Below are 16,464 nucleotides of genomic sequence, written 5' to 3' on the forward strand. Positions count from 1 at the left end.
CTCCCTCGACACCGGCCATTCCCAAGGTTCGCGTTCGAGGGAAGGGCGTATCAGTACAGAGTCCTGCCATTCGGTCTGGCCCTGTCTCCACAGGTTTTTATCAAACTAGTGGAGGCTGCCTTAGCTCCTGTCAGGGAGCAAGACGTGCGAGTGCTAAACTATTTTGACGATTGGCTTATCTTGGCACACTCGCGAGATGTGTTGTGCACGCACAGGGACCTTGCGCTTCGGCACCTAGACCGTCTAGGCCTTCGGGTCAACCAGGAGAAGAGCAAGCTCTCCCCCGCGCAGAGCACCTCTTACCTCGGAACTAGACTCTGTCCGTATGTCAGCACGTCTAACCAACGAGCGTGCACAGTCGGTGCTGAGCTGTCTGAGGTTGATCAGACAGAATCCCTTGACGCCGCTGAAGAACTTTCAGAGGTCCTGGGGCACATGGCGTCCTCGACAGGGATAATCCCTCTCGGGTTGATGCACATGCGGGCGCTTCAGCACTGGCTACAGAGTCGGGTTCCCTGGACGGCTTGGCACGCCGGCACCAGGCGAATTACGGTAACGCCTCAGTGCCTTCGCACTCTCTTTCCCTGGTCAGACTTGACCTTTCTCCAAGCAGGGGTTCCGCTCGAACAGGTTTCGAGGCGTGTCGTGGTAACGACAGACGCCTCCTTGCAAGGGTGGGGTGCGTTGTGCAACGGGCACGCAGTATCGGGTCACTGGACGGGTCCCCGACTGCGGTGGCATATCAACTGCCTAGAGTTGCTAACAGTCCATCTGGCACTGAGGAGGCTCCAGCCCCTCGTGCAGGACAAAAACGTGCTAGTCCGATCGGACAGCACCACTGCCGTGGCGTACATCAATCACCAGGGCGGCATACGCTCACGGCAGTTGTCGCAACTCGCCCGACGCCTCCTCCTCTGGATTCAGCAGGTGACCAAGTCCCTGCGGGCCACGTTTCTTCCGGGCAACCTGAACCAGACAGCCGATGCACTCTCTCTACAGGGCACTCCCCGCGGAGAGCGGCGACTCCATCCCCGCGCAGTTCAGCTCATATGGGAGAGGTTCGACCAAGCACAGGTGGACCTGTTTGCCTCCCCGGACTCCACCCATTGCCCGCTCTGGTACTCCCTGACCGAGGGTCCCCTCGGCATGGATGCCTTAGCATGCAGCTGGCCGCGGGACAAGCGGAAGTACGCCTTCCCCCCAGTGAGCAAGGTCAGGGAAGAGGGGCATCAGGTTCTGGTAGTGGCGCCATACTGGCCCAACCAGACCTGGCTCTCGGATCTGATAGATCTGACGACGGCCCCCCCCTGGCCCATTCCCCTGACGGAGGACCTTCTGTCGCAGGGGAAGGGCACAGTTTGGCAGCCGAACCCGGGCCTCTGGAACCTCCATGCCTGGCCCCTGGACGGGACGAAGAGACCCTAAGGGGCTTGTCGGTAGCGGTCCGGGAGACCGTCTTGCAGGCTAGAGCCCCCGCCACAAGGCGGCTGTACGCCTATAAGTGGTGCCTCTTTTCGTCCTGGTGTTCTCCCCGGGAGGAGAACCCACGGAGTTGCCCCGATCGGGTCAGTGCTGGCTTTTCTACAGCAGAGACTTGAGAGTAATCTCTCCCCTTCCACATTGAGAGTGTAAGTAGCTGCTATTGCCGCGCATCACAATCTCGTGGAGGGTAAGTCTCTCGGTCAGCACGACCTGGTCACCAGGTTCCTCAGGGGCGCGAGAAGGGTGAATCCATTTCGACCGCGCTCCGTACCCTCTTGGGACCTTAACGTGGTCCTGCAGGGCCTTGGTACGGCCCTGTTTGAGCCCCTCGGAGTTGCCAGTCTTCCTCATCTGTCGCTGAAAACTGCACTCCTGACGGCGCTCGCCTCCATCAAGAGGGTGGGGGACCTACAGGCATTCTCCGTGTCCCAAGGGTGCCTAGAGTTCGGGCCCGGCGATTCTCACGTTGTCTTGAGACCCCGTCCCGGTTACGTGCCCAAGTTTCCCCACTCCCTTTCCGGGACCAGGTGGTGAACCTGCAGGCGCTCCCCACAGGGGAGGAAGACCCAACCTTCAACGTGTTGTGTCCAGTACGCGCGCTGCGCCTCTATCTGGACCACACGGAGCCTCAGGAGCTCCGAGCAGCAACCCGGGGAGGGCTGTCTCCAAACAGAGATTGGCGCACTGGATTGTGGATGCCATCACGGTGGCATACCAGTCCCAAGATCGCCCGTGCCCGCTTGCAGTGAGGGCCAACTCCACTCGGAGTGTGGCCTTCTCGTGGGCACTGGCACAGGGTGCCTCTCTGGCAGACATCTGCAGTGCTGCGAGTTGGGCTACGCCCAGTACCTTCGAGAGATTTTACACTCTCAGCCCATGTCCTTAACGCCCCCGGTGTGTAGGACGGGCTCCTGGTTTGGGCGTATGCCTGCAAAAGCACCTTCTCCCCTCACCAGGTGAGACTAGTGCGCTATTTTAGCCTCCCTACTTTCCACTCTCGAGGCGAAGTATAGGCATTCCATCCATCACTAAGCATTTGCACTTGGTAACAGACTGAGCGGAGCGGTCTGTTGGAACCAGGTCCAGTATAGGTAGAGTCATCCCTGCTCAGGTAGACCCCTGTACTAGGACTAGTGCCCCATACGTAGTGACTCCTCTCTGTGTCGTCCCATGTGTTGAGTTCCTCACTCCTGATTTCCCAATTGGTGAATCTGTGACCGTGGTAGTCCCACCTGGATATGTCCCTCTACTCGGGCTGACACCTTTTTTCGCATGTTGTTCTCCCCACCGGTGAGACCATGTTAGTGTCTCCACATGTAACCTCCCCTCTGGATAGGATGTGGCCTCCGTAACACACTCTTCAAAGAGGAGAGCAGTGTTTCCCCAGTATTCGGCTCCGGACAGCTCCTCGCTACTAGAGGCGTACGCCACTGTTCGTGATTTCCGTAAGTACAGGCTTCTCAGTATGACCACTACTATGTTACTGGAAGATTACATCTCGCGGTAGCACTCTTGTGACTCGCTAGCCTAGTCAGGGTCGCTCCGCTGGAGGTCGTGATACGGTGCAAGCATTGTGGCGTATAGATAGATTCCCAGTCAGTCTCTCTACACAACGTCGAGAGACCGACTGAAGGGGAACGTCTCGGATACGTCTGAAATCTCCGTTTCCTGATGGAGGGAACCAGACGTTGTGTCTTCATGCCACAACGTTGCGCCGAACCACTGCAGTGAACGGGAGTGCCCTCTCAGGTTCCTCAGTACAAAGGGTGAGTCAATGACTGCCGCCATCTTCCTTTATACCCGTTTGTACGGGGCGGAGACTGGCGTGCACGTGCCATTCGCCAAGCCCATTGGCGTTTTATAATTAATTATCTCGGAGAAGGTAGGTTCTCAAGATCAAACCCCCAGTCAGTCTCTCTACACAACGTCTCGTTCCCTCCATCAGGGAACGGAGTTTACAGACGTAACCGAGACGTTAATGTGGTTGCATGTGAAACCGTATAAAGCACTTTTTGCAAAGCAACATTGAAGAAAGCATTTTAACAGAGCAAACAGAAAAAAAGAAAATCATGATATAAAACATGAAACATGGAAAAATATACTGTATATTGAAAAACAAAGGCAATTGTGCCCAAGTGAGAGAAATAAACAGGGTGCTATATGGATTAAGTCAGGTTCATTTTGGCCATAATCTTCCCCAAAACGTAAATTATCCAGAGATATTGAGAAAAGCCTTCTAGCCTTAACTGCTCTGACTTTGACTTTGTAAACAGTCCCAATGAAAATATTTTGTTCCAACTACATCTGAAGCTTCATACTCATGATGCAGATCGCAGGAGTAAGGCCGGTCTTTTTGTTATGCATGCATGGCATGGGCGGTTAAATACAGTGAATTTGAAATGCAAACAGGCCAATATGGGCTGTTCTTGAGGGAAAAGAAAGATATCTGGATTATCTTGGGGACAAACGTTTGAAGGGTAAGTCTTTTGGTAGTGGCAAGATCACCTTGAATAGTTTGACAAACTCAAAAAAAAACTTGTTGCATAACGATTTTTCTCAAAACACTCAAGTCCCTCAAGTTAATTACATTTTCAGGAATTTCAATTTCAGATTCAAGTTATTAATAGTACTCACAACAAGTAAGACAAAGTGCCATCAAATACATGTTTTGGCACTCTAACAGAGCCACTCTTCAGACCCTTGAAGCACATTGTTAATGATGTCCTCAATGTCAAGTACAATTTCCTAACCCTTTCATTATATCTGTTCCTCCTCAGCATCTGTGAGGGAAGCTCTCTGAGCCAAACTTCTGTTCAGCCATATCCTCCTCACACACTGAATTCCATAAAATGATGGAATACTCAATTGCACTCATGCGGGCTGAAACGTGATTCAAAACGATTCATGGTGACAATAATGATACTAAATGCTTCAACGCTTTGCTTCAGACCTCAGCATGGGAGTTATCAGAATGAACCAACAAATGTTTTAAAAAACGGCAGTAGGTACTGATGGTTTAAATATTTCTGTTATAGAATACACTCAATATCTGTGTAAGAATAATTTAATATGGCTGGATGCCTGATTAAGGATGATCTTCATTGTTTTGAGATTTCTTTTGGGTGGGTATGAAATGGGCTATGGATACAGGCGCCAAGAGCTGTGAGTTAGGTGCCTTTAACACTTGCAGTTTAGTTCGGAATGGGGCAGGGTTCGCATGAAAAATCGCTAACGGGGAGACCACCTAACTGTCTGGTGTGAACCGAGGTACCGAACCTAAGACTACCTGAAGGAGGAGGTCTCAAAGCGGTTGCACTCCAACTGTGGCACGGTTCATGTGAAAGCAACACAGACCCGTTTATTCAGGTGACCTGTAATTTAATGTAACCCGCGTATGCGAGTGTGAAACCACACCAACACTGCGGGAGACATCGGGAACAATCGCACTCGGACTCGGACCCTGTCAAACATGCCCAGTCTGAAAATGCAATGATGCATTGTACTATGGTGGCTATAGCCCAGCACACTAACAACATGCTAATGAAATGAATCACTGCCTAAGATTTCAGAAATTGACGAAATAAAAATTTTTAAATGTCAACTTAAGCCATCAACAAGTACTGTTGATTTTTTAACTTGTCATCCATTATGACCTATTAACTGGATTCACTGTAAAATGCAAATGATAACTTTTAATATACTATTTATGGGCAAATATTGCTTAATGAATGACAATTATTTTAGGTGTTATATGTCTGCTCGTTTTGTACTTTGTCCAAAATTGTTTTTATGTTTGCGCTTTGTATCCTTATTTGATTCCCATGCCCCCTAAATAGTCTTTCTGTCTAAACCCCTGTGTTTCTTGTCTGGAATTTTGTTCCAGACACAGTATTGTGTCACTCATGTCATGCTGTGTTTGTGTCCCCTGGGTTTGGATTATAGTCTTTTGGATTAATAAAGAGATGATTTATTGCATTTGGATCCTGTACTGCACACTTAGTTTATGACAGTGGTCAAATTTATAATAAAATAATATGAATTATCCATAATTGTTCCATAATCAAATAACTTCAATTCAATTAAATTGTATTTATCTAGCGCTTTTCACAATTTGAATTGTTCCAAACCAGCTTTACAGGGGAAAATAGAAACCGAAAAACACAAAAAAGGTAAAACACAGTACATGGTGTTTATATAACAAGTTAAATTATTCTAGTAAATAATACCAAACAAATGTAGTCTCCCGGTGGTTTATTTAGCATATTTTGCATTAAGTGAATGCTTGGCTGTAAAGATGTGTCTTTAATCTAGATTTAAATTGGGCGAGTGTGTCTGATCCTGGAATAGTGTCGGGAAGGCTATTCCAGAGTTTAGGTGCTACGTATGAGACCTCTTTGGTGGATTTAGTTATTCTAGGTGTTATCAAAAGTCCTGAGTTTTGAGATCTTAGAGAGCGTGATGGGTTGTAGTGTGATAGAAGCTCTGTTATGTAGGTAGGGGCTAAACCCTTTAAGGCTTTATAAGTGATTAAAATAACTTTAAAGTCAATACGATACTTAATGGGTAGCCAAGGAAGGGTTGATAACATTGGGGTTATGTGATCGTATTTTCTGGACCTGAACTTCAAAATGTTCTCTTAAAGTTGACCTAAAAACATCACATGTAAGAATCTATGATGTCACTGACACATTGGCATTTTTCAACCTCCCAGTGAGATGTATTGTCAAAAAGTGACTAGTGTCACATCTAGTTCTTTTATTTAAATTGGAGGAGAGACCTTTTTCAGCAGCGCAATGCTCATCCACAGAAGTTGTCAGAGTAGACATTAGGGAGGGATGAGGTACATGTATTTATAAGTCTATAGAGAGTGAGCGCAGTGCAGTCGAGTGTCATGTGCAGTCATCACTTTTGCACTTCCACTGCGTCTCCTTCTCTAACTTGTGAAGTGAATCTGATGATTTATACTTGAGTCCAATGTATATCAAATTAACTGTATAGGGCGTCACGCATTAAGAACATTCTGTGCTACGTGATGCCATTGAAGAACCATTTTTGCTTGTATGGTTCCATAAAAAAACTTTAACAAGAAAGTATCACATGTTCACTTTATCTTTACACCAACATTTGTTTTTTGCTATTTAAAAAAAGAAACAATAGCGACAATTTCCCTGCGTTTTGTTCAGACTCCAATCAAGAAAAAGCTTTTCTATCTTTATTGCAATTATGGTGTCGGGTCTAAAAGTAAAGTCCTTTAATATTATACATTTATGAGGGTTTTTAATGCAGTTTTTAGACAAAGGTTTTGCTTCTATCCAAAGTGGAAAATTCTAGCCATTTTAGTCAAATGTGACTGTGGCAAATATAACGTCAAAACCAATGTAGGTCCTAAAGGGACCATATTACCATATTTCTGGTGTAAAAGATGTCAAACTCCAACATATTTGCAAGAAAACATCAAAATAAAAAAGGAAAATTACAAATGGGAACAATGTTGTAACAAGCTTTCCTCAACGGTCAGCCACACCCCCTCCATCCCTACATTTCCCATCATCCTTTGCAACCGCACCTGACACTCATCCCATGGACACTATACATTATGTACCCTTGCTTTTGTTTAGTGTGTTGTCAGATCTAGTTGTATTTTGTTACCGGTCTAGTGCCGACCCTTTGTTCTCCTGTGATTTCCTGGTTTTTGCTCGTCTAGTTACTTTGTGGAAAATACCTTTTTTTGTCTTGGATTTTATTAAACCCTCATCATCGGAAGTCTTGTTGTGGCAACGTCCTTCTGTCCTGTGTGTAGTGTTATAAATATTTGTCTATTAAGACAAAATCTCTCCGTGTAGTTGTATTATCATTTTGTTTGCAGCCATAATCACCAGAATGCACAATTCCAATGCAGTCATTCACATGCATAGCCTACATTCTAACAGAGAAAAATATATGTATAGTTCACCCAAATTCAAAATCAGTCCCCATTTACTTGCATTCTATTGAAAATACAGCATATGGTATCACATTCTGTCAAATCGTCTCTTGGGATCGACAGGAAAATAAATAAAAAAAATCACACAGTCCTGAAATAATACTCAAAGAGAAGTTTTACTTTCGGGTGAACTATCCTTTTTACTAACATACATAGTCTATAGTTTTCAGTCTAAGCACTTAACACCATTTAGAGCCCAATCTGTGAAAATACAACTTATTTGCCACATAACAAAGACGTTAATCTTTAAACCTCAAATTGTTCCTTTGAATTAGCTTCAAAAGAAAACCTTTAAAAGTAACATCACACCTTATGGGTACAGAAAAATCAATTTCTCCCATTCTAGCAACGGTCATTCCCTAATGTCCACCCTCTGGTCACGGTCATTATATCACCTCAACTCGCTCATCTTCAAGTCTCTTTGTTCTTCCTGCTGTAAAGACAGTAAAAGTCCATCTTTCAAAACTTCTACTGCTTTGCTCTGCAATTGTTAAATGGACTGGCTCTGCTGGTTTTATGGGCTCCATTACAGCCATTAAAATAATTGAAAGCTCAACTACACTCAGTTCTTTTGTCAAAGAGTGTGAGAGGGATTTGACAGATGACCGCTCATAATTGTCAGTGTGATTTTCGAGCGCCGAAATGATATCAATAGAACAATCATGAAGATGTTCTTCAAAGACGGACTGAAATGAGTAATTGATGTTTTTTTATATATGTTTTATTTTGTATTTCAGATTTTTTTTCAATCAGTGAAAATAAAGAGGAGTTAAAGGGAGATGTGAGAAATCACTGAGCTGGAGAATAAAACCAGACAGCATGACGATTTCATTAAACGAGATCCTTAAATATGACGGAATGGGAGGAGAGGTGATGTACTGTCTCACTGTTCGCTGGTCTCATGTGGCCCCCGTCATTCTTATCGCACATTACATCTGACTTCAATTAAGGTCAAAACTAGCAGACTCCAAAATCTCATTTAGACTGATTTCTTGCAGCTTTTTAATGAAAATAAGTGTTCTATCATTCCTGTTCTTTGAGATGCTTTTATAATAAAGAGATGCATAATAAAAATAAGTTATTAAACTAATTCTAATGATACACAAAGTTGATGAGGTGTGAGGTGAAGCACCAGGCAAAAAGGAAGCAAACTGAAGGACCTTTCATGCAATCTGCAGCCAATGAGCTTGCATGCTTCTTCCCCATTTACCATAAATAGACCTGCCTTGTCTATCCCTTAATCTGGTTTTGGCCCCATCTCTATGCAAGATATGATATGCATCTATTTTCACAGTAGTACATCATACCTGCTGTCCGCAATGTGAGCCGATGGAGTCTGCCAAGACCACATACATTTACTTTTCATATCCATTAACATGCTAAAATCGATTCAGAGAGTTGTTTGAATTTATTCAGCACTATTCTTCTGATGGAAGTTGTGGTCCCTGACATTTGTTGAACGATCACCATCCATGCCTGGAAGTATGTGTTTTATAATATATGATGCTTTGTTTTAAGACTAAACAAAGCAACATTTGTACTAAAAGTGTCTATATCAAGGGCAAGTTTAAGGTGTAATTACTTTATACAGTTGGAAATTCAATGACATTAAATTTAAACTTACACGTAGTATTTCTGTGCTCAATGAAATTCCGTTACGTAATAACTTTTCTTAGTCCCTTATTGGAAAATTCTCTTTTATAAATTTGATCAAACTAAATACTCTTCGAAGATACGAATCATGCAATTCTACTCTATGGTACTCCAGATAAAAATGAGATCGACAGAAACTGTGTGTGTTACCTCATCTTTAATAATTCCTATAATAATCATTAAATCTTTAACAAATGAGAGGTACTTTAACTCATCTTTCTTTATTTGGAACTTAATGAACGCAAACCAAAAGATGATCAATACGTACAATTTAGAAAACATTATACTACAATGATCATTAGAAATTTAAAAAACAAAACACTCGCAATAAGAGCAGTATATACAACAAATGAGTCGTGTTTAAAGCTATTGTGAAATAGCTGCCTGGTTGTATTGCGTACAAAGTATACAATGTTTGAAGATCAATTCTGAACAGCATTTAGGAACCATTTGCAAACACTAAGGCACTATTTGTCACATTCAGGACCAGTTATTTACATGATAGATATGACAAAATATGCATTCATGTTCATAAATACTTGAACAAACAATATTCATTCATATTCAATGCCTGACTGGGGTTTATAAATCTCCCTTTAACGTTCTCAAATGATTGTAAAGCGTTGCACAAAGTACCATTCTGAGGCATATTAGAAATATGGACAATCACACGAAAGTGCAACCTAAAAAGATTTAAATACGTTGGGGCATTGTAAACAAAAACAACAAGTATGGCACAAACGACCCAATTCACCAAGAAATTAATAATCTTCTCTGTGCACTCATACCCAGATGAATAATAAGCTAAGGCCAGTTCTGTGTGATACATGACTGAATAATTTAAAACTGGCCGGGTTTATTCATTCAGTTATAAATCTAATTTTATAATGCTCTCTGGGCCACGGGCAGTGCTGACTAAGGTTTCTGCAGCAGGACTCATTGGCTGTGAGGGTGGGCAGTTTTCACGTGTTGATATTGGACGTGACAGCCATACGGAGATCTGTCCCCACTGCTGCATAATTCTGGCAAAGCAAAAAGCGAACCGAAAGCTCACGTCCAGCGTCGAGCGACCCTTTTTCCACTCATAAATCCACTGACAACCCTGTCAAGGGGTCTTAAAGATCCCTCACTGTGCCTTTTTATAAAATCAAAAAGAGCTGACAGTGGTAAAATCAAAAGTATTAAATAAAACTAGACACTGACGTTTTTTATGGAAATATGAATGCTTGCCCATGCTTGCTGCCATGGTGCCACGGTATTCTGGGATCGTGCCAGGGAATTATTATGTGGTTAAGATTTGCAGACTGGCTGTTGTTGCTATGCAAGCGCCAGGATATGCTGGCCGGTTGCCAGGGTGTGTCCAAATGGTGCTAGGGTGTTTGGGGGGTTGCCAGGTCATTGCTGTGCCATAGCTAAGGTGTTCTGAGGGGTTGCTACAGTGTTTCATTATCAACCATGCAAAAATCCTACGTCCGTACACTCAGAAAAGTAATAACAGCAACATGACATTTTGAGGCATTTTGAGCATAAGAAGAATAGTTAACCCCACACTGAACAATACTGTTTTGGTGCCTTTTACAGTACACGCGGTATCTTTTCAAGGTGAGACACATTTAGACACTAAATTGTTTTCTTTGTGATGGCTTTCATTGAAAGAATATGGGCCATACAAACACAAAGGAGAACAGCATGACAAGAAATATATATTTTTTGTGATGTAACACCTACATTGTGAAACGTCTGGATGAGTTTAGTCTAAACCATCTGGACATGGTTTATCCTTTCAGATAAATGATATCCAGATGCTTTTCAATAAATCACAGAGACACTTTACAATGGCCTGAATGAATGAAAACCTGCACAGACATACAGTACACTAAAGAGATAAGAGCTGCTTTTCACTTCGCTATAGATAAGGGTAATAGTCTGGCCCAGTCAACTCAAAACAAATTGGCCCAATACTGAAACCGTGCATTATATGAACTCCCATTTATGTTAATCTCGGGCTGCTTTTGGCATTTTGTATAAAGTCATGAACAAAACAAGACCACAATGTGTATGTGTAATATTAAGTTGCTGCATTGTATAATATAAAGCTCAGGATGAATATTCATTTTAAAATGGCTGTTTGTGGAGCTGGGTTTGGTAACTTACATAAAAATGTAACCTGCAGAGTACAAAGGGATTTTTGATTTTGCACATTTAAAAATGAACACACAACTTGCAAACGCTTTGACTGCACTGTAAAAGGTTTTGCTTTAGTTATGCTGCTAGTTGCCAGTAGCTTACTGTAGATTTATATGTATCTCATTTATTGGCAACCGTTTGTTCAAAGATAAATTAACATTAAACATTAACAAGTCTGTATCTTTACGAAGAAAACTATAAAGAAACACCTCGTGCAAAGCATTCTGGGAACCAGAAATACACATAAACCTTTTTCAGTTTTTTTTACTAATTTTAGTTCCCAGAATGCTTTGCATGAGGCTGTTATTTTCTCTTTTTTTCTGTAATGATAAAGACTTGTTGATGTTTAATGATTATTTATCTTTGAACAAACTGTTGCCAGTACAGTAAATTACATAAAGGTAAATCTACAGTAAGTTACTGGCAAACTGCTGCCAGTAATACTGTAATTTCTACAGAAATCTTTACAGTGTGCATAAATATTGTTTAAATATTAAAATTCCCTTCTGGTTTTAACTGCCAAACAACAAACAAAGATATGTTTACAAGGTACTGGTCTGCTTCAATAAGCACTTTTGAGAAGCAAGTGATTGCAGGATTTACCCATGTTTGCCGGGTTAGAGGCATTAGAAGCAAGTAATAACAGGGATATCAGTGTATTCTGAAAAGAAAAGTCAGTGCAACTCAGAATCAGTGCAGACTTTAGATATTAAAGGTTTAAAGTCTGGCAAATCACTGGGGATATCATACAAGAATTATGTTTCAGGACCAAGATGTTGATCCATAAATAAATAACAACACTTTTACACCGTATCTTAACCGGACGTGCAATCCCTAGTTCTACTGGGATTGTCACACCGCACTCATCAAGTGTGGACAAAATGTAAAATTATAATGGGTTCTAATGCGTTTTCTTTTCTTTTGTCGCAACGTGTCCTGTGTAGATATGGTGTAAATGTACATTTACACAACAACAATGTGCAAAAAACAGTCAAATTAACAAGTTTCGCAAACAGACGACATTATTGTCAATCTGGAACGGCTTATTATTGTAGTTTTTTGTATATTAATTGAATTAAATTAAAAAAGTCATTGATTCTTTGCAGACGTCTACCAAAAGTAACGTTTTCGGCCACATAACGTTTATTTTGTTGCTACTAAAACCATCTAAAGTTTTCAAGAACTTGCACTTTGAATCCTATTTTCAAAGACTTGAGTGCTCATTTTTGTTCACACCATTAGAACAAAACACTGCAAGGGTAACTATAAAGATACTGTAAGTATGTTTGCCTCCACACAACATCATCTGTTAACATCATGTTTGTTATAAGATTGCACACGGTTGTGCACTTGTCCTTTTTAATATGAATAGATTTAAATTTAAGTCAATTTAAAGTAATAGAATTCATATTTCCCGCCGAGCAAAGCATTATCGATCAGCACCTTAACAAACCCACTTCTAATATTGTCTTTTGCATGAGCTCTCTTTACAAAACTGTTAACAAACACTGATGGTAGCAGAATCTTTTTATATCTCCCTTCCTCTTTAAGATCGCACATCGCTAATTGTAGTAGGGACGTTATCAGCGCGTGAACGCTTAACTGCCTGGCAAATGGAAGACAAATGAAGCGAATGAATCATTTACATGATGGATGGTTTCAATGCTGACGCACAAACGGCTGCCGGGGACATCGGTGATGTAATCAGTTCAGCAGGGCTTCGTGTGATTATATCATCAAGAAATAATGAACATTGTGAGCATTGAGTACACATGAGCAAAACGGAAAATATGCCTTATTAAGCTGGCCCATTGGTGTATGATAAAGACAGATACTCACTGAGGCTGCTTCCTGCAGTAAGAACAACTCGAGTGCATATGAAGAAACAGCTTTCATGATTCTGTACACTTAAAAAACATGTATGGTTCACCATCCTGTTCAGTTTTTCTAATGAATGCATCCGATGGCCTTATGGGGTTAGCAAGGTGTGATTGCATGCTTCATCAACTCTTCGAAAAGAGTAGATCATCTAGATATGGCCTAATATTTCCTGAATATTTATCATTGGGCCATCCATCCTTGTCATTAGACCCACTGTGTTTGCATATTATGTAGCATGGCTGTACACATATTAAGATACGCAGGGAGTGCTCAGATCTGGACCGGGCATTCCACTAGATCAGAAATTGCGGATTTACAGGAGAAAGGTGTCAGATTTTCGGCCTGACACTACCTGCTATTCATGGACTATGAGAATCATCTGGGTGTGCAGCGGCTGGCTGGCTGGAGCCATAACAAGATTTGAGATTAAATCCGTCTCTGTGCGGTGTCCTCCCTCAGCTGAAGCACTAAAGAGGACGCCCGGGGGCTTGGGCACAGAATAAAGTGTCAATCATTTCTTCTGGAGGCATGAATTGATTCTTTACCACTAACCCCTGTGCAGTACAGAGTCAGGGTATGAGGCATGATGGATACTGCATTATAGTCACGCATATGTAATATGTTGTTTTATATGTGTATAATATTAAGATCGCTTATTGTTTAAATGTATATTCAGATTTTGTTCAGTAACTAAATAAATTCTGGTTTGCAGTGTGACCATATATGCTGTTAAATGTATAAAATATTATGCATGCTGTTTCTCTGGCCATGTACATAATTTTGACAACTTCCATAGCAATGGCATAGTTATTTTGGACATGACCAAGTTACTGTGAAATTTTTGAAGAATCCTGGGGAATATGGGGATAAGTCATACACATGGTGTGTATGTACTGTATATATAAATATATATGTTATACTGTGACAAAGCTTAATGCTTTGACATCTTTCTGATTAATTTAAAGAAATACACCCATACAAAGCTACTTAATATGAACCACTTGTTTACAGAATCGAAATACAGACACATATAAACACATTTCTTAATTACAGATCAATGCAGATCAACCTCACCCTAGTTAGGATTCATAGCACCTCTTTAAAGAATGATGGTCCAGTGAAATTTTGCTCATGAATAATTCAACAGCATTTCCCATTCATAGCAAACATATTTAAAGCATTGTAGTACTGAATAAAGAGCCATCAGAGGCAATTTACTCAAATACCTCTTCAGCTTTTGCTCACGTCCACCCAATTTTTTATATCCCTTCTTGAACAACATGGCACCAATGACATATGCAACACTGAACCGGAGTCGATGCCACGACTAACTGAGCGGAGTTGATTTTATATTGTTCTCCATGGAAACAAGACAAATGACAACACCTCCCCCCCGCGATAGCAATATCAGATGCGTTCTCTTACCATGCCATCCCATTGAATAGGGGAAGGAGACCTCGAAGAGGTTGTCATATTTCGTCAGGAGCCTTTTCATTATGGACGCCAGACCTGTGTGCAGAGAAAAAAGTATAAATAAAAAGACACGGAACTGGGCAGAATTGACTTCAATTTTCCTGCAATATTGCTTGGGTTTTAGCCAGCCTAGTTTCATTACATGCACCACGCACTTCAGCCGTGGCCAGAAGGTGCATTCATTTTGTTTTGCTGCCATAGAATCACACACAGACCTACCGAAACGAAGATGAATAGTTTGCGTCACCCTCGCTAAATAAAATGACAAAATATATCGTTTCAGAGAGAAGCTAACATTTGACCCCGTCACTCAGTAAATCACATTTGTCCTTCAGAAGTGATTCATGACTTCAAGACATGCTGGTGAATACAAGCTGTTTTATCCTAGCAAAACAACAGCTGCCTTGGTAATTTAGAAGCAATGGCGGTGAAAATAAGCGAACAAATTTTGACAGAGAAACACCTGAGCCAAAGATACACAGTTCTTGCTGAAGCAAAATTAAAATAAACTTTCAAACCTAAACAATGTTTATACCAAAGATGTTGCTTTTGGATAAATACATTTTATGGTCTATAAGTTCAAACCTGTCAAAGGGCTGTGAAATCTGAACGAATGAGCTATAATACATTTAAAGTAATCATTACCTGGCCGAACAGCAGCACCACAGTATTTGGACAATTTTATTTCAAATTTAAAAAACAGATTTCATTATGTTTGATATTTTGTCAGTTAGTTCCGGTCCTCGAATCTGATTGGATGCGAGACGTTCCATAGATGCTGACATATGACTACAAAACTAACTTCATTTTTGGTGACCCATTTTGGCAATGACTGCAACTGCTGTTCAAGGTGATTTTTAATGGATTTAAGTGTATGAAGTAATTTTCCTCTCACAGGTTCACACAGGTGTCCAGGCACGGTAACCACAGCGCATCACATTACCTATGTGCATGTTTCACAAATGTTTGACAACCAGAATCTATCATAATATGTTAAGTCGTCCGGTGTAAGGTACAAACCTACAGTACCCATTTAATATTATAAACCTGCTGTATTTCGATGAGCTTGTACTATCTTTAAAATAAATATCAGTATTACGTCGGTATAAATGATGTAGGTGTCCAAATACATTTCGAGTCCACTGTATATATGCACACCTGTAAAAGAACATTCCTATCCATTCAGTACACTGTGCAGGCAAATGAAGTTTTTTTGGTCAAAGACTAAAGGAGTCGGCTCTGGCACTTATCCGGGGAAATGTTTGGTTTGTCAGCCGAAAAAATAGATTACATGCTAGACTGAAAGTCTCTGATCCTTAGGCAATCTCTTCGACTGGAACAATGAAAGAGCGTCACAGCTTAGAGAGAACTTGAAACAATTTCCCGATTTCCACGTTAAACAAAAACTGATGAGACGTACTTTTATGTGCATTATACATACTCTTCATCTGCATGGCTTGAGTATTAGTACTATGCACGTATATCATAACAAGCATAACATGTTCTTTCTTGCACAATTATAAGAAGCATTAGAAGGTTTTGAATGAATCATTTTAACAGTGACTGACTGGTAACCCTGTAGATGTAGGCCTACTAAGTTGGAGCAAATTCTATAGAACTATAGACTAAAAAAGCTTTAAGCTGTAACGCATGCTAGGTGCGGACGTCCTACAAGATGACTCCCAGAATGCATTGTGACATGAATAAATTGTGCAGCAGAACTATATTACTACTGTCTGCTTTTATATACTGTATTTTTGTTGTGATTTTTTATTAGCTTGTTTTATGATAGTCAGAGTTCATCT

At 41.4% G+C, this 16,464-nt stretch overlaps 1 protein-coding gene across 1 annotated transcript in view; it reads right to left on the bottom strand.

Moving 5' to 3' along the window:
• Window positions 1-16,464, bottom strand: part of galt (galactose-1-phosphate uridylyltransferase) — an 88,571-nt gene that overhangs the window by 14,057 nt on the left and 58,050 nt on the right. Inside the window, exon 9 of the mRNA XM_079449189.1 lies at window positions 14,612-14,695. Coding sequence (XP_079305315.1) covers window positions 14,612-14,695 — 84 coding nt within the window. The remainder of the gene's footprint in view (window positions 1-14,611; window positions 14,696-16,464) is intronic.

This window comes from Barbatula barbatula, assembly GCF_947034865.1.
Source record: "Barbatula barbatula genome assembly, chromosome: 24".
NCBI classification, from domain to species: domain Eukaryota; kingdom Metazoa; phylum Chordata; class Actinopteri; order Cypriniformes; family Nemacheilidae; genus Barbatula; species Barbatula barbatula.